Below are 19,179 nucleotides of genomic sequence, written 5' to 3'. Positions count from 1 at the left end.
GGCACACTGTTTATAGAGCTGCCTGGAACACAGACACACATTTTCCATTCAGTATTCTAAAATAGAGCCATTTGCAATAATTGTTATCCACAACAAATTGTGAATGCATGTAACTGCACCATTATAGCATTTTGAGATGCTATCTGCATGGATCGTTGAATCCACCTTTGATTTTTTGTCTTCCCTCTGTTTAGTGATTCGGTATTTAAATGCATTGTCTGCAAACTGGCAATGTAACGTCTCCACATGACTCCATTCCCCTATTCTGTCTGTGGCAGAATTATGCCATGATGCATCTGTGATGCCAGGCAGAGAGAGTAAGCCATGGGCTCAAGTAGCAGCCTCTCCACGGTGACCAGATCACGTTGCTCTGCGGTCAGTCGGTGTTCCTTTACACAACCCTAGAGATGGGGTCGATATCTTGGCTCATTGTTTCTGTCATTAGTATGCAGGTGGCCAGAGCAGAGCCTGCCTGTGTGCCCGACCTTGAGTGTCCTGCACAGCAGTATGCTTCTATACTGAACAAAAATATAAACGCAACATGTAAAGTGTTGGTCCCATGTTTCATGAGCTGAAATAAAAGATCCCAGAAATCTTCCATATGCACAAAAAGCATATTTCTCTCAAATGTTGTGCACAAATTAGTTTACATCCCTGTTAGTGAGCATCTCTCCTTTGCCAAGATAATTTGTCCACGTGACAGGCATGGCATATCAACAAGCTGATTAAACAGCATGATCATTATACAGGTGCACCTTGTGCTGGGGACAATAAAAGGCCACTCTAAAATGTGCAATTTTGTCACACAACACAATGCAGTTTTGAGGGAGTGTGCACTTGGCATGCTGAATGCAGGAATGTCCACCAGAGCTGTTGCCAGATAATGTGTTCATTTCTCTACCATAAGCCGCCTCCAACGTCATTTTAGAGAATTTGGCAGTACCTCCAACCGGCCTCACAACTGCAGACCACGTGTAACCACACCACCCCAGGACCTCCACATCCGGCTTCTTCACCTGCAGGATCGTCTGAGACCAGCCACCCGGACAGCTAATGAAACTGAGAAGCCCTTTTGTGGGGGAAAACTAATTCTGATTGGCTTGACCTTGCTCCCCAGTGGGTGGGACAGTCCCCTATGTGGGTGGTCTAATGCCCTCCGAGGCCCACCCATGGCTGCGCCCCTGCCCATTAATGGGAAATCAATAGATTAGGGCCTAAGGAATTTATTTCAATTGTCTGATTTCCTTATATGAACTGTAACTCCGTAAAATCATTGAAATTGTTGCATGTTGCATTTTATATTTTTGTTCAGTATAGATGACCCCTTTCCCTGACCTCACCAGGAGGGGTGGCGGAGCAGGGGAGAATTTTGTTTTTGTTCCATCAGCCAAAATAATTGATAGTCGACCCCAAGTAGAACCTTTTGTGTCCCACCTCCATCTCAACTGAGAGGAATGATAGCAATAGCTAGGTTATGGCTGTATCCAAAATGGCACCTTTTTCCCTATATAGTGCACTACTTTTGGCCAGGGCTCTGTATAGGCCTAGGGAATAGGGTGTCATTTCGGACTCACATATGACTCAGACTCAGCCCCAGTAGTATAGCTGTGATGACAGCTGTAGAGAGGAATTAAGGGGGGGACAGTCAGTGTGTGACACACAACCACCACTCAGGGAACTGAACCACAGATCATTATCTCAATAGCCTGTTTATCTGAGCCAGTGAAACCTCCCCTCAACACACTCACCTATTTAATAGCCCTCATCTAGAAAGGCTATTACACTCTTGACAGAGAGGAGGTGGGAGATGAACTGAAGGGAACAGACTTTCGAATCGAGACCGCAGTCATAAAATTCTGTTTGCACAGCTGTAAGACAAGAACACTTTTTAAGAAATGATTATATAAACCCTACTTTCATGAAGCAACTGTTGAAATGTTTGCTCTGAACGGTCTGTTTCACAACCGTCGTCAAGGTCATTCAGAGTTCACCTTCTAAATAGATACGTCGTTCTTCAATATCGAATTACCTCACTTGACTAACAAGACTTACATGCTCACTCAAAGTGACTCCAAGTTGACAGTTCATTAGAAGTTGCGCGGAATGAACTTTGTCCCATTAGCTCAAAGTGTTCTGTCAATCCAGTCACCTCCAGTAGGCAGGTCTTACGGTTATCACTGGTTCTTCTTCCTGTAGTGCAGAGCAGTCAGGCCCAAGTGGGTAATGGTGTCACCAGACTGGAACAGCTTTCTGCTTGAATCTTTAATTCTCCTGCTGAAACTTTCAGCAATATGTGACTACTTTATAGCCTCCTGATGATAGTGTAGCTTCTGGGGCTAGCCTACATTATGAGTGAGACAGGAGTCAGATCAGACACTGCACTGTAATTACCCACAGTTTGATTAACACCTCACCTCATAGAGTCATCGAGCTGGGAGATGTCATGTGGCCTTTCCTAGAGGCAGGCTGTGAATTAAGTCAAACCTGGGTGGTGATAGGAGGAGACCTCGTTTAGGTTCTTTGGCCTCTTGAATGCCCTGATCTGTTTTGAGTTATTGTACCGCCTTTAAGTAGTGCCGTTTTTGGAGATCTGTCTTTGAAACCTACAGATTTTGAGAAAATCCAGACACTTTTCATGTCAAGGTTACCAAAGATCTTAGTTCCTACAGAAGCTGACGTGTCCCAGGCAGTCAACACCCATCATTGCCTTCTTGTCTGTGTATGCACAGGCTCCCTGTCAATCTCTCTGTCACCCCCTCAGCCTGCAGGATTTCAGCTGGTCAGATAGGATCTCTCATTGTGGTGTAGCAGCCCGAAGAGCTGCCACACTGTTGACAGTTTGCTCAACCACATAATGCAGAAACTCTGAGCTGCAGTGTTCAAGATAACAGCCCAGCGCTGCCTTTCAACGCATCACACGGATTAGCATGTAGCCTATGCGTATTTGTGTGTTTGTGTGTGAGAGAGTACAGTATGCAAGTTATTTTCTGTGGCAAGAAATAGTTCATTTTTCTGCATTTTTGATGTCCTCGTCTTCATGACTATTCATTGCCTTTTTAAGTCTATTGAATAGTTAATCCATTTTTCTTTCACTAGGAGTGGGTGGACTATTACTAGGGCTGTGATTCTCTGTCACCCAGGAAGGGTTGTGCTGGGTTACAGGACACCTGACACATCACCTATTCTACAGTTTTCTTTGAAAGTGTGCCTAGATGAAAAAATTAGAAAAATTTATTGAAAGAGAAGAATATAAAAAAATCCTACAGTACTCTTCAACCTATTGCAGTCTCAGAGGAGCTGGGTTAATATTAATGAGCTCTGAATCTCAGATCTTTGCTCTGGAACACCGAAGCACACTGACTGTGCCTCTCCTCATATGTTTCTCCTTTCAAGAAAACATCAGTCAGGAAAAGTACATTGCACCACACCATTCATGGAAAGTGCATTGCAAGTTAAAGCAATAGGCAGGCAAACTAACCAAAGGTTTGGTTGTTTTAAAGTTTCCTTGCCCTTTTGTTTTGTATTTTGAATAGCCTATCCTCTGAAAGTAGGGCAGTTTTTCTTCCCCTTTTCTCTATTGTGTTTTCCTTCCCTCTCTCCTGTCTCTCCATCTGTTGCTGTGAGGATAAGAGAAGCAGCCTGCTAACGGGTGCAGGCGGCCATCTTGCTGGTCACGGCTGGCTGCTCTGGAACACTCTACTGAGCTGTGTGACAGTGTGTGGGCGAGGGGTCCCAGGACACCAAAAAAGCTATTTAATTGTGTGTCTGGGTCTGCTAACTCTTCCTTTTCTCACACCCTCTTCTCTTTCTCTCTCTCTCACACACACATACACACACACACACACACACACACACACACACACACACACACAAGACTATAGCCTGCCTCTTCTTGCAAGGCGACAATGAGATTTGACTTGCATGAGGTCTTGGCCTACATGCCCGCATTTAAGGGTGTGTGTGTGTGTGTGTCTGTCTGTTACGGTGTGTGTGTGTCTGTCTGTTAGGGTGTGTGCGCTTGTGTTTAAGGCGCATGCTAATGCAGGTTTGTCTCGGTCTTGGGATCAGACTGAACATGACAACCCAGGGGGCACATTGTGTGGGCCAGTTAGAGTAGATCCACAGATGGGAGGGGAGTGAGAGAGCGACGTATTGACAGACTAGAGAAGAGAGGGCAGTCATCTAACAGCCCACTTCACTTTTGCTTCGTTTTCTGTCCCGCTCCCCACGGATCCAATGACCACTATGAAGCCAGCCTTTGTGAGTATCAATTATCTGATTTACATAGTGCAGCTCAAGTCTTTTCATTTACCTGCCATTTAATGGGGTTGATAAATTGTGTTGTGTAGTTCTTTCTTTAAAGGGTCAATCAGCAGTTGAAACAATAACAAAGTGTCTTCCCCACCACTGTTTTGGTAAAAAGATGGGGGATGCGGCTGGAGAAATGTGATCACGCTCAAATTCATGGATGCAAGGACTGACCATCCATAATAAAAAAAAAAGTATAGTTTTAACCATGTTTTGAGGCTAAACGGTGTTTGTTTACATTGACTTTGTTTACAAACATTGGCGTAAAACATGCTTATATTTTGGGTTTTGATGGAGTATGACAGTTGAACTAAGCTCATGAGGCATTTCTAAGTTATATTCTTCAAGAATCAATGGGTACATATAATTAATTTATAAGTCAAAAAATTGACGTAGCAACTGCTTATTGCCCCTTTAAGGATAGGCCTTATTTCCAGATAAATATTTGCTTTTGCATTTGATTAACTTGAAATTGGAGTATAAAATGGGAAAAAGCCAACGAGCTTGAAAGATTTATCTTCTGTGGCATTTTAAACTCCACAGGCTGTGTTTTGAGATTATATCCATGTTGCTATGATATTGTTCTGCATCTGTTGGCATGTTGAATGTAAACTCTGGTTGTTTAGTGATGGTTAAGCTCTTTTTACAGACTCTCTGTGTGCCTGAGAGGAGAGCGCTAGAGACCCTGGATAATAAGAGCAGTGAATCTCTCATGCTGTATGGGACATGCTGCTGGGATCAAAACAAACTCTGTATGGTGTGTGTCATCACCGGGGGTGGTCAGCGGGGGACTCTGTACACTTATCCCTAATGGAGAACCACAAGGACCCTCTGGACTTTTGAAGTGTGATAATAATATGCCATTTAGCAGACACTTTTATTTACATTTACATTTTAGTCATTTAGCAGACGCTCTTATCCAGAGCGACTTACAGTTAGTGAATATTTATTTTATTTTATTATTTTTTATACTGGCCCCCCATGGGAAACGAACCCACAACCCTGGCGTTGCAAACGCCATGCTCTATCAACTGAGCTACATCCCTGCCGGCCATTCCCTCCCCTACCCTGGACGACGCTGGGCCAATTGTGCGCCGCCCATGAGTCTCCCGGTCGCGGCCGGCTGCGACAGAGCCTGGATTCGAACCAGGATCTCTAGTGGCACAGTTAGCACTGCGATGCAGTGCCTTAGACCACTGCGCCACTCAGGAGCTTTTATCCAAAGCGACTTACAGTCATGCGTGCATAATACATTTTTTTTGTGTGTATGGGTGGTCCCGGGGATCGAACCCACTACCTTGGCGTTACAAGCGCCGTGCTCTACCAGCTGAGCTACAGAGGACCACGGGGGACTCTGTAGAACTCTTATAGAACAGACAATCCTCTGAAGATATGGCTGGTGGATAGAGAGGACACTCATTCTCCCCTACCTTTTTCTTTGTTTGGACCATTCTGGGAGTTGTCCTCTGTAGTTGGATTCCATTCTGGGTGTTGTCCTCTGTAGTTGGATTCCATTCTGGGAGTTGTCCTCTGTAGTTGGATTCCATTCTGGGAGTTGTCCTCTGCAGTTGGATTCCATTCTCTTATGCAGATTTGAGCTTCAGAGTAGAGGCCTTCACGGGTCCACAAAGTTGGACCTGTTCCGAAATGGACATGGGGCTTTCCCATCCGGACCCAATATGCTTTCCCATCCTGACCAGAGGACAACTAGACCTGTTCCGTATAGACCTGGTCTGATCCAGACCTGATCCGATCCGAGTGAGGGAAGCAGCAGAAAATAAAATGTTTTAAGCTACTTTATTAACCTGAGCTGATAAACCACCAGGGAGAGGAGGTAGTGAGAGGTGACGCTCTAGCAGCGGCCATGCTGTGTGTGTATGCTACTGTGAGTGTGAGCGAGTGACACGGGGAACAGGGAGGGAGAGACGAGAGACCGCAACCAACCAAGCCGACTTGCGCTCTAGTAGACTAATAGCTGCCTTAGCTGGGTTATTTATCATCCAATATAATTACGTGGTACCTGTCTTGACTGCATCAAACCGGGAGAAGCTAGTTAAGCTAGCTAGCTAGGCTAATTGAGGCTGCATGAGCTTTCTCATCCTACACAGTTACAAACAACTCCATTCAGAATATAATGTAGCAGCCTACCTGTTGACTCTGGGTCATTGTAGCCTATCCTTCCCTTTTAACTTTTAATTCCATCATTTTAATTCCATCTTCCATTGATTAGATATCTCCCAACTTTTGCCCCACACAGAGGCTCAATGACTGTAGCCTATTGCCACTTTGATTACTTATGATTGGCCAACAACAACAAGCTACACGTGCCACTTTCGTGAAAAGCAAAAAGCAGCAGCATAAATTATATAATTTATCTCTCTCTCTCTCTCGCTCTCGCTCTCTCGCTCTCTCGCTCTCACCCTTTCTACTGCAGTAGTCACGTTCGGATCTAGAGTTGAAGTCGGAAGTTTACATACACCTTAGCCAAATACATTTGAACTCAGTTTTTCACAATTCCTGACATTTAATCCTAGTAAAAATTCCCTGTTTTAGGTCAGTTAGGATCACCACTTTATTTTAAGAATGGGAAATGTCAGAATAATAGTAGAAAGAATGATTTATTTCAGCTTTTATTTATTTCATCACATTCCCATTGGGTCAGAAGTTTACATACACTCAATTAGTATTTGGTAGTATTGCCTTTAAATTGTTTAACTTGGGTGAATAGTTTCTGGTAGCCTTCCACAAGCTTCCCACAATAAGTTGGGTGAATTTTGGCCCATTCCTCCTGACAGAGCTGGTGTAACTGAGTCAGGTTTGTAGGCCTCCTTGCTCGCACACACTTTTTCAGTTATGGCCACAAATGTTCTATAGGATTGAGGTCAGGGCTTTGTGATGGCCACTCCAATAACTTGACTTTGTTGTCCTTAAGCCATTTTGCCACAACTTTGGAAGTATGCTTGGGGTCATTGTCCATTTGGAAGACCCATTTGTGACCAAGCTTTAACTTCCTGACTGATGTCTTGAGATGTTGCTTCAATATATCCACATAATTTTCCTTCCTCATGATGCCATCTATTTTGTGAAGTGCACCAGTCCCTCCTGCAGCAAAGCACCCCCACAGCATGATGCTGCCACCCCAGTGCTTCACGGTTGGGATGGTGTTCTTCGGCTTGCAAGTCCCCCCTTTTTCCTCCAAACATAATGATGGTCATTATGACCAAACAGTTATATTTCTGTTTCATCAGACCAGAGGATATTTCTCCAAAAAGTACGATCTTTGTCCCCATGTGCAGTTGCAAACCGTAGTCTGGCTTTTTTATGGAGGTTTTGGAGCAGTGGCTTCTTCCTTGCTGAGAGGCCTTTCAGGTTATGTCGATATAGGACACGTTTTACTGTGGATATAGATACTTTTGTACCTGTTTCCTCCAGCATCTTCACAAGGTCCTTTGCTGTTGTTCTGGGATTGATTTGCACTTTTCGCACCAAAGTACGTTAATCTCTAGGAGACAGAACGCGTCTCCTTCCTGAGCGGTATGACGGCTGCGTGGTCCCATGGTGTTTATACTTGCGTACTATTGTTTGTACAGATGAACGTGGTACCTTCAGGCATTTGGAAATTGCTCCCAAGGATGAACCAGACTTGTGGAGGTCTATAGTTTTTTTCTGAGGTCTTGGCTGATTTCTTTTGATTTTCCCATGATGTCAAGCAAAGAGGCACTGAGTTTGAAGGTAGGCCTTGAAATACATCCACAAGTACACCTCCAATTGACTCAAATGATGTCAATTAGCCTATCAGAAGCTTCTAATGTCATGACATCATTTTCTTGAATTTTCCAAGCTGTTTAAAGGCACAGTCAACTTTTGACCCACTGGAATTGTGATACAGTGAATTATAAGTGAAATAATCTGTCTGTAAACAATTGTTGGAAAAATTACTTGTGTCATGCACAAAGTAGATGTCCTAACCGACTTGCCAAAACTATAGTTTGTTAACAAGAAATGTGTGGAGTGGTTGAAAAACAAGTTTTAATGACTCCAACCTAAGTGTTTGTAAACTTCCAACTTCAACTGTATATGGGTCCTTCCAGACAAGTCAGTTAAAATTATGGGTCCTTCCAGACAAGTCAGTTAAACATACTCGAGACCCGTGACAATCATAACAGATCTGACCCAGACCCGTGACATTATTTAGAATTCTGGATCCGGACCCGCTCGGTTCTCGGGTGTTCGGGTACAGGTGGATCCGTGAAGACTTCTACTTCAGAGATAGTGGAAGGCATTCATACGAAGTTTGCAAGTCATTGATGACAAGATGGTGCTGTTTTCTAGCTCCTAGACAACTTTGCTATTACTGCACTGTTAAAGCTAGAAACACAAGCATTTTGCTGCACCTGCTATAACATCTGAAAATCTGTGGATGCGACCAATAAACTTTCATTTAATTTTGATTTGGAATGAACTGTGCTATCTTGATATATCAAGTGTTCTGGGGACTGTTGATAGCCACTGTGCATGCATCAGTGTAGCCTAGAGGGGGTGATCTTTGTGTTCAGGCTCTCTAAATGGCCTCTCCTCTCTGCTCTCTCTCCCTCTTCTCTCTCTCTCTCAATTTTTTATTTGCGTCACTCTGACCAACCCCCCTCCCACCTGGTAGCAAACCCACTCTCTCCTTAGCTGTTGACCTTTAACACCCTGCTGACCTCTGACCCCTGGTCATTGTAACAGGCAGATGCTGCTCATAGAGACTAGAGCCCCTCACAATGGGAGACTCTCTAGGTCTATTTATGGATTAAATCTGTAAAACCCCACACTGCTCTGCAGCTCTCGTTCCTCATCTCTGATATTAACTCTCTCTAGTCTGTGCTGTGTTTCGCCATGAGTATCTGTCCCAGTGGGAAGCCTCCTTGGTTGTGTGTAGGTCTATAAGCGCTCCCTTGGTTGTGTGTAGGTCTATAAGCGCTCCCTTGGTTGTGTGTAGGTCTATAAGCGCTCCCTTGGTTGTGTGTAGGTCTATAAGCGCTCCCTTGGTTGTGTGTAGGTCTATAAGCGCTCCCTTGGTTGTGTGTAGGTCTATAAGCGCTCCCTTGGTTGTGTGTAGGTCTATAAGCGCTCCCTTGGTTGTGTGTAGGTCTATAAGCGCTCCCTTGGTTGTGTGTAGGTCTATAAGCGCTCCCTTGGTTGTGTGTAGGTCTATAAGCGCTCCCTTGGTTGTGTGTAGGTCTATAAGCGCTCCCTTGGTTGTGTGTAGGTCTATAAGCGCTCCCTTGAGGAACCACAAGGCTGTTATATCGGCGGCTCAGATAAGGATTTATTTACTCAGCCTCTCACAGTATATTAGACCTGCCTGTCAAGGCCTCTAAAGGGGATTGGACCAGGAGTTCCCCCCTTTACCATATACCATTTCTATTTCGGATAGGGAGAGCCGAAATCCCCAGGTTGAATGGTGCTAGCATAGTGTTTTTTTGTGTGTGTATGTTTAGGAGCTCAGCTTGATGTGTCTACATCTGTGTGATATCACCAATCACTGCTATTGGCACCTTGGGAGTCTCATGCTGGAGGGGGGTGTCAGGGTAACGTCCTGAGGTTGAAAGGAGGACATAGAATGCAGACTCCTCCATAAGATCCGAGGGTGTAGCATAGCATTAGTCCAGTACTTTCCCCTAAGAGCCACAGCTCCTAGACAGATTACCAGTGTACAGTACAGACAGAGACAGGGGCTGCTGGGGTGGATTGGCCAACACTGCTCATTACTAGGAACTGATGACCCTCCCAAGGTTTTATTCTTAGGCAAACACAGAGCCTGGAGCACTTAATGAAGCCACAGTCCTGTCATCTTTATTGTCCCAATTTGCCACAGTTAGAGCTTTATGTATCCATTTTACAGGAGATCCAGCATTCCTCCACAGAGTAATTATTGTCCCAATTTATCAATCTCTCCTGTTAATTACAACATAAGGGCTGGAAGGGAAGACATTTTACAGTGAAGCTTATGAGACCATGGACGTTTGTTATAAACATTGAGAAAATATATTTTGCACTAGCTATAAATAGATATTTGGAAAATACAGTATGTGTCCTTTTGAATAATAGCCTACAACAATGTTCATGACCGTATTACCCTTTCCTGTCTTTTATCCAGCATGATTTATGGTTATTACATCTAGCTGTTGTTCAAGTTCATTGTTCTCATTTATTATTTGTATTTATGTCTCATTACCAACTCTCCTCTATCCCGACTGAGTCCTATATAATAAACTTGTCCTGTTTGAAAATAAATATCACTGTCCATGAGTGTCAAGATGGTTAATTGAATTCACATTCATGAACACATACATAGCCTGTCTATCTGCGGTAGAGATTGGTTTCCCATCAGCATGGCGATATACAATGGGAGGAGGGATCTGTCATTCCATGCTGTGTACATTGTAAAGATATCAATGCCAGCGCCATGGATTGGACTGCTTAATGAGGAGGGAGGGGAAAAGAGAATAGAGTGGGATCATAAGCTCAGTGAACCCCCCTATTCCACAGATGGTTCAGGCTAACCTCTCTTGTCCCCCTTCTTTTGAGCATCTGCCTCATCCTTAGTGAGCACACAGAGAGGAGAGCCAGTGTGGAGGCTGGGATGGAGAAGCAGCAGATGATGATGGGAAGTTGGGTCCCCTCTCTTTCAAATCACCTGACTGAGTCAGCCAGCGTTTCGCTAGCTGTCATAAAAAGTCCCATTTGCCAGCTGTTGCTTGTGTTTCTGTTTGTGATTGTTATGCTATTTTAATTTTTGTTTGTCAGCAGAGCCTCCAGTATTGTTGTAAATGGCAGAAAGCACATACCTTTTTTTGACACCTGGAGGGTAAAACCCTCAGTAAAACGAGAGCTATCTCGGATGGCACTGCGTGGGGAGGTTTGTGAGTGTGTTAAAGCTGTTTCTGACTCGCCCAGCTCCTGATCTGTCTAGGGTGACGGTGAGGCTGGTTATTGTTCTGTATGGAGTGTTGCTCCTCACAGTGTAGGGTGGTAGAATTGGGAGATAGAGCATGAAAGGGATCAAAGTCATTTCTCTCTCATCTCCATCTTTCACACTGCATTGAAGTGAAAATGCAGTGTCTTCCGTGCAGGTAATCGTGATTAACTTTCAAAAATGAATAATGGAAAAGGCGACTTCAGAAGAGTAATACCACACACACACACACTACCACACACTTCAGCTCTTTAAATGATCGTCAGGATGGCTGTATGATGCCGGTTCATAGGTTTACAAAATTGTTTTGATGCTGTAATGACCTAATATGCATTAAGATCTTAAACAGCCGGGCATCGCTCATCAACAAAGTACTCTCACAATTGCAGTTCAGTTTTTGATGCAGGATGTTCTTCTTTTCAGTGAGAAACTTTGCCAAGGCCATATGGGACTTTTGTTTTATGTTTTCCATTTTGAGGAGTCTGGTCTGGTCTCACACATTTTGCTCTGCTGGGCCAAAAATGATTTGTGGATAGAAATGAACATGAAAATGAAAACAACCTGACTCTCTCTCAGCAGATGCCTCCTACACTACCTCTTCTGAGATCTCAGTCCTTTGAAAGTGTAAGAGCGCACGTCCTTCATACATCTTTTGGTCCTCCTCTGGTCCTCTTCTCTTTCTGTGGTGGGGCCTTCCTCTTCTTCTTTTTGATGAAGGTGAATAGGAGTGTTCTTTTTGGGAATAACCTTTTTGGGATACTCTTTTAACTCCATCAGTCTAACCTGTAGTCTGTTGTTCACTGCTTTGTCTGCAAGGCAAGCCCCTAGTGAGTGAGATTCCTCAAAGTATACTCGTGGTCAATTGCTAGACATTTCATATTCACCTGGTTTTATTGTGTCCATCATTGTTAGCTACCTCTTCCCATGATGATTGAACAGTAATCACTCTCAACACTAATTTCCACTCTTATCTTTTTGCTGGGAATAATGCATGGACTCTTCAAGTGGCAAACTGACTAAGGTATCCAATTAAAATAATTTCCAAGGTAGTCTTCTCCTGTCAAAGTGGGGCTAATGCATCACTCTCCTCTTCCACTTTAAGGTTACATAAGAGGCCAGGCCGGTTCTTTGTGCATTGACCTGAGAAACGGACAATCACATTTCTACAAACTGGGAAAAAAGCACATATCATTAAAAGTCCATTATTCTGGTCTAATGTGTATAATTTGGGATAATTCCCCTTATTTCAATTAGTCTACTGTAGTGGTACAGAACAGTAGATGGTAGTTATGCTGTTTACAGGAGTGTATTTTTGTGCCTCTAGGCAGCATGCAGTCTCTACCAGAGGTGAAATCAGACAATATGCTAATGTAACCCTTAGCTAATTTCTGAGAGAGGGGGGAACAGAATCTGCACTGCATCTGACCTCCCACCTGGATGCAGTCGAAAAAGAATAGAGAGAGCTCTTTCATAAATGATAAAGTGCTTTAGGCAGCGAAATTCCATTGCTTTTAAAGTTTTAGCCTTTTTCTTTACAACTGTTGCAAAATAACTGTTGATATTTGACCACATCATCAAACACAAGGATTTTCACATCAAAACCATAAAATTAGTCCTGTGTGAAATAACTTCTCTCATTGAAAGTGATCACAGATCACTGATAAAATGAAGTGTCAGTCGTGAAATAACCATCCATTCCAAACTATGAAAAAGGGGCCTCGTAGGAAAAGAGCCTGTCTCTCATGACAGAGCACATACTATCCTGTATGGTGGAGATGAAAGTGTTTGGCTGACAGTGGCTGACAGCTCTGACAGCAGTCTTTGTTGGCCCTCCTCTGTCTCTGTCCCCATCCCAGGGCTGGCTGTGACAGTGGTCTGTGGTGTGTGACAGGTGTAATCTCCCTGCTGTACGGTCCGCTGCTGCTGTTTCTTTGCTGTGCTGCTGAATGAGTGTCGAGATGGCTCTGGGGGTGTCTGCGTGGGTGTATGTGGGTTTGCTTTCATGTGCATGGGTGATTTGTGTACCCGTGTATCCTCTCTATAGTATAGGTGGATGATGCACGTGATGGGGAAGGTGTGTACTGTGTGTATCAGAGGCATGCTCAGTTGGGGAATATTCAATAACAAGTCTCTCTTGGGTTTGCATGTATCGCCTGGTGGTGGTCATATTGTGGTCTATTGTAAATTTAGAAAGCAGACAGCAGGAAACCCAAAGGTCCCAGAAGTAGGGAAATAACACCTAAATCATCTTTATGATGCAACCCCAGTTCCTTTTCTCCAGTGAAATGTGTGTTCTGTCCCACTGAAGTCTGATTCAGTTTGCCATCAATTACTGTAAATGAATTAATGAAAAAATGGCTCGCTCCTCATGCTGTAATATTGAGACTAGCTACATTGTTACATTGTTTTGGCTGCAGGCTGCAAAGACTCATAAGAAAGAAATGTTGAAATGAAATGAACCAGGCTACACTGCAGTCCCTCTAAAAATACAGTTGTAGCATGACACTCAGTCATTTTGTATCAATTCTTACTAACATGTCTATATATTGGTTAGCCAATTCTCTTCACATAGCCCCCAGGTCTGTCTGGCCAGCAAGATTATACATTATTTGTCTACCGTTATCTTAAAAGTTTTCAGGGTTCATTTGAAGTAATGTAGCCAAGTTCTGCTTTGATAAGGGTTCATTTTGGGCTACTGTACTGCAGTGTGGTGTTCAATGCATGGGGGTAACTCTTGTCCCTTTGGTGGTGAGAGGTGTGGCAGCCATCTTGTCTTGTCCTCTGACGCTCTGCTCTGTTCCTCTCCTCAGATTGAGAAGATCATGACACTGATTGGTGCAGGCATTGATTTCTCCAGAGACCAGCAGTACGCTACACCAGGTAAGATGACAGTCCCTCACCCTAAGCATTTTACATGACTAAAGATATTATCATAGCATATGCAATTCATCCACTTACTCCGCTTAGTGAAGATGGTACAGGTTAAATTTCCCGTCACTTTTATTTAAGAACATCCATACCTAAATTCAACTTTTATTTCCCTGCACTACTGAAAACTGGATTTTGAACTAAACCTATTCTAATATACACTACGTGACCAAAAGTATGTGGACACCTGCTCATCGAACATCTCATTCCAAAATCATGGGCATTAATATGGAGTTGGTCCCCCCTTTGCTGCTATAACAGCCTCCACTCTTCTGGGAAGGCTTTCCACTAGATGTTGGAACATTGCTGCGGGGACTTACTTACTTACATTCAGCCACAAGAGCATTAGTGAGGTCGGGTACTGATGTTGGGCGATTAGGCCTGGCTCGCAGTCAGCGTTCCAATTTATCCCAAAGGTGTTGGATGGGGTTGAGGTCAGGGCTCTGTGCAGGCCAGTCAAGTTCTTCCACACCGATCTCGACAAACCATTTCTGTATGGACCTCGCTTTGTGCATGGGTGCATTATCATGCTGAAACAGGAAAGGGCCTTCCCCAAACTGTTGCCGCAAAGTTTGAAGCACAGAATTGTCTAGAATGTCATTGTATGCTGTAGCGTTAAGATTTCCCTTCACTGGAACTAAGGGGCCTAGCCCAAACCATGAAAAACAGCCCCAGACCATTATTCCTCCTCCACCAAAATTTACAATTGTTCTCCTGGCATCCGCCAAACCCAGATTCGACCGTTGGACTGCCAGATGGTGAAGCGTGATTCATCACTCGGCCATGGAAACCCATTTCATGAAGCTCCCGGTGAACAGTTCTTGTGCTGACGTTGCTTCCAGAGGCAGTTTGGAACTCGGTAGTGAGTGTTACAACCGAGGACAGGCGATTTTTACGCGCTTCAACACTCGGCGGCCCGTTCTGTGTGCTTGTGTGGCCTACCAGTTCGCGGCTGAGCCGTTGTTGCTCCTAAATGTTTCCACTTCACAATAACAGCACTTACAGTTGACCGGGGCAGCTCTAGCAGGGCAGACATTTGATGAACTGACTTGTTGGAAAGGTGGCATCCTATGACGGTGCCACGTAGAAAGTCACTGAGCTCTTCAGTAAGCCCATTCTACTGCCAATGTTTGTCTATGGAGATTGCATGGCTTTGTGCTCGATTATATACACCTGTCATCAACGGGTGTGGCTGAAATAGCACAATCCACTCATCTGAAGGGGTGTCCACATACTTTTGTATAATATAGTGTACTTTACACACATTTACATACTTTACATAAATATGACAACTCATTCTCGTTAAGACTCAAAACCCATCTTTCTAATGTCCAGCTTTGTATTATCTTTCCTATAGTCAGCGCTGCATGTTGATGGGTATATATAGAATAAATAAATGAGTTTATTTTTTCTAGATTTTATGTTCCTTTTATCCTCTTGTGTAATAAAATCCATCCCACAGTTAGAATTAAGTGCTCTGTGAATCCAACCCTGTGTCCCTGATGCTTTAAGATAAAACTCTTCATTACACACTTGGCTATTTTGGCCGAGATGATTCAACAAGTACCTCATGATTTTTAGTATTTTCCATTTCACAGCTTTCTGTTTTCTTCAAAGCCATATCGATTAGTCTTAATAAAGTGTATAATGCAGCTGGCATTGTTGTTCACGCCTTGGAATCCTATTTGTGCTTGTGTGTGAACCCACCACCACCACCACTTCATGTGTATGCTATTTGGGCTTTGTAATGGTCCCTGGAGACCAGTCATTTGATCCATGTGAATAGCTTAAAGCCGGGGAACTGAGCCGGCTATTGAAAGATACAGTAAATGCCTGAATAATGATACCCACACTGACGGTATAGAGAGCATGTGGGAAGTGATGAATGGAGTGATGTTAGTGATGACTGAGTCAGAGACACAAATGTACCATCCGGGTGGACAGCTGGCTCTTTGAATAGCACATAAGAGGGACCCGTTATAATAGTGGGTCACAAGCGATTACTTTAGTGCCAGTGAAGGACATGGCCATATTTTGAATGTAGATCAATAGTTGAGTTGAATCGACCATTGTTAGAAATGACCTTCAACAATTCCCAGTGTGTTATATGTAGCCTAAGCAGAAGGTTTAAGGACATGGATCCATTTGGCCCACACTGTGGCTGTCCTTGGTTTAAGGCTGTCTATTCAGACACTGTTTTCTGACTCAGATTGGTACCCCACTTCTGCTGGTTTTGCCCTTGTTTCCTTTGTGGCTGTTGGACAAAATGGCTAAACTAGGACGGGACCAGGTGCATTACCGTAAATTGGATTTACTATATACCCATTTTAACAAATCTCTTTGCAGTCACAGTGCAGTGAATACTGTATACCACACATGTTAGCCTGCAATACTGTCTGCAGCACACCTATAGCATGAAGCTGGCCTGTCCTTTAGGACTGATGGATGGTCACTCGGGGACTGTGGTAGTGAACCAGAACCATGGCCTCAATCCCTGTCAGCGTCCTCCCCATCCTCCCATTTTCTTCTCCACAATATGCTTCTCCTTTAAAGTCACAGAAAGAAGATGAACTAGCCTAACCCTGACTCTTAAGCTGACGGCTATATTCCAATGAAAAGAGAAAAAATGAAAACAGTTGGCCATCTCGTTATTGCATTCTGGCAGTTTTTTGCTTGTTTGTTGTGGTCTGCATTGAAGTGAGCTGTTAAAATATGAACAAGCATGTATGTTAGGGGATGAGCTCATTTTCCCTTGCAGACTTGCAATAAGGCAAGAATTAGGCAAGCCCACGGCAGTAAAGCTGTTGTTTTTACCCTTGTCTGCTCCTGCTGTGGTCCATGTGTTGTTTGGGTTGTTAACCTGCCACTGAATTAGATCCTAATTCAACTACAGCATCTTAACCACCAGTTAGACCCCCTCAGCTCCCACCATAGAGGTAAAACTGGTGCTATCTCTATGGCTCCCACTCCCCCAGCACTATCTCAATGAGCAGTAACGGTGCTTGGGTAAAATCACTGGGGAAGCCAAGCCAGGGACAAAAAGCCATATTACACTTATGTGTTGTGATAATTGCGTTTGCTCTATAACCTGTTAGTTCATATGCCTTGCCACCGTGATATATAGGCTTAAGGCCGAGACAATCAGAAGACAGTGGTTTAATCACAAAAACGGAGTAAGGGGCCTAGACATCTGTCCGGTGAAGTCCACATAATCCAGGTAGAATCAGGAATTCCCCAGGGCAGCTGTCTAGGCCCCTTACTTTTTTTCAATCTTTACTAGCGACATGCCACTGGCATTGAGTAAAGCCAGTGTGTATGTATGCAGATGACAACACTATACACGTCAGCTTCTACAGCAACTGAAATGACTACAACACTTAACAAAGAGCTGCAGTTAGTTTCAGAATGGGTGGCAAGAAATAAGTTAGTCCTAAATATTTCTAAAACTAAAAGCATTGTATTTGGGACAAATCATTCACTAAACCCTAAACCTCAGCCAAATCTTGTAATGAATAATGTGGAAATTGAGCAACTTGAGGTGATTTAAACTGCTTGGAGTACCTCTGGATTGTAAACTGTCATGGTCAAAACATATTTATACTTCACAACCGGCCGTGATCGGGAGTCCCATAGTGTGGCGCGATATTGGCCCAGCGTCATCTGGGTTAGGGGAGGGTTTGGCTGGGGGGGCTTTACTTGGCTCATCGCGCTCTAGCGACTCCTTGTGGCTGGCCGTGCGCCTGCAGGTGAACTTTGTTTCCACTGACACATTGGTGCGGCTGGCTCCCGGGTTAAGCGGGCGGGTGTTAAGAAGCGCTGTTAGGTGGGTCATGTTTCGAAGGACGCATGACTCGACCTTTGCCTCCCGTGCCTGTTGTGGAGTTGCAGCGATGAGACAAGATCGACATTTGGGAGAAAAGGGGGTAAAAAAAATTAAAAATACATATTGATACTACAGTAGCTAAGATGAGAAGTTTGTCCATAATAAAGCGCTGCTCTGCCTTCTTAACAACACTATCAGCAAGGCAGGTCCTACAGGCCCTAGTTTTTTCGCACCTGGACTATTTTTCAGTCGTCTGGTCAGGAAAATTACAATTGGCTCAAAACAGTGCAGCACGGCTGGCCCTTAAATGTGCACGGGGTGCTAACATTAATGATATGCGTGTCAATCTCTCATGGCTCAAAGTGGAGGAGAGATTGACCTCATCCCTACTTGTTTTTGTAAGAAGTATTGACATGCTGAATGCACCGAGCTGTCTATTTAAACTACTAGTACACAGCTCAGACACCCATGCATACCCCACAAGACATGGCACCAGAGGTCTCTTCACAATCCCCAAGTCCAGAACAGACTATGGGAGGCGCATAGTACTACATAGAGCCATGACCACATTAAACTCTATTCCCCATCAGGTAACTGATGCAAGCAGTAGAATCAGATTTATAAAAACAGATAAAAATACATCTTATGGAACAGCAGGGACGGTGAAGAGACACACACACACACAGGTATAGACACATGCATACGCACACACACGCTAGCACACGCATTCTACACACACGTACATTGTAATATTGTTGTATGGTGGTATTATACATTTTGTATTTTAGCTATGTAGTGCTGTAATAATGTTATATGATGTACTGTTTTATATTTTGTTTTATGTGTGATGTAAGTGCCTTAATGTGTTAGGACCCCGGGAAGAGTAGCTGCTAATGGGGATCCCTAATAAATACAAATACAAAGCATTTTACATGTAACAAACAGTTACAATCTATCTGCAATATTAAAGCTGATCGACCCCCCCCAAAAATTAAAAATTAAAAAATTAAAAAACAGCATGACCAACAGCATGGTCAAGCAAGTTAATGTTTCCGACATTTTCGGACTACTAAACAACCATTACTTTAGAACCACGGAGAGTTACCGCAGGTCGAAAAGAGCTGCCTCCACTGTTCCAACACCATTTTAAGTTCAATAT

The 19,179-nt window shown here is 43.7% G+C and overlaps 1 protein-coding gene across 3 annotated transcripts in view; it reads left to right on the top strand.

Moving 5' to 3' along the window:
* The window catches only part of LOC311150145 (ankyrin repeat and SAM domain-containing protein 1A-like), a gene marked incomplete at its 3' end in the record, with an annotated part of 115,094 nt that overhangs the window by 71,305 nt on the left and 24,610 nt on the right, over window positions 1-19,179 (top strand). For all 3 annotated transcript variants that reach the window (XM_084187442.1, XM_084187443.1, XM_084187441.1), the window contains one exon: window positions 14,080-14,149. In XM_084187442.1, the coding sequence (XP_084043568.1) occupies window positions 14,080-14,149 (70 nt within the window). The remainder of the gene's footprint in view (window positions 1-14,079; window positions 14,150-19,179) is intronic.

The sequence above is a fragment of the Coregonus lavaretus genome (assembly GCF_964263955.1).
Source record: "Coregonus lavaretus genome assembly, chromosome: 22".
NCBI classification, from domain to species: Eukaryota; Metazoa; Chordata; class Actinopteri; order Salmoniformes; family Salmonidae; genus Coregonus; species Coregonus lavaretus.
Note: the sequence above shows the minus strand (reverse complement) of the source record. Positions and strands in the feature narration are given on the sequence as shown.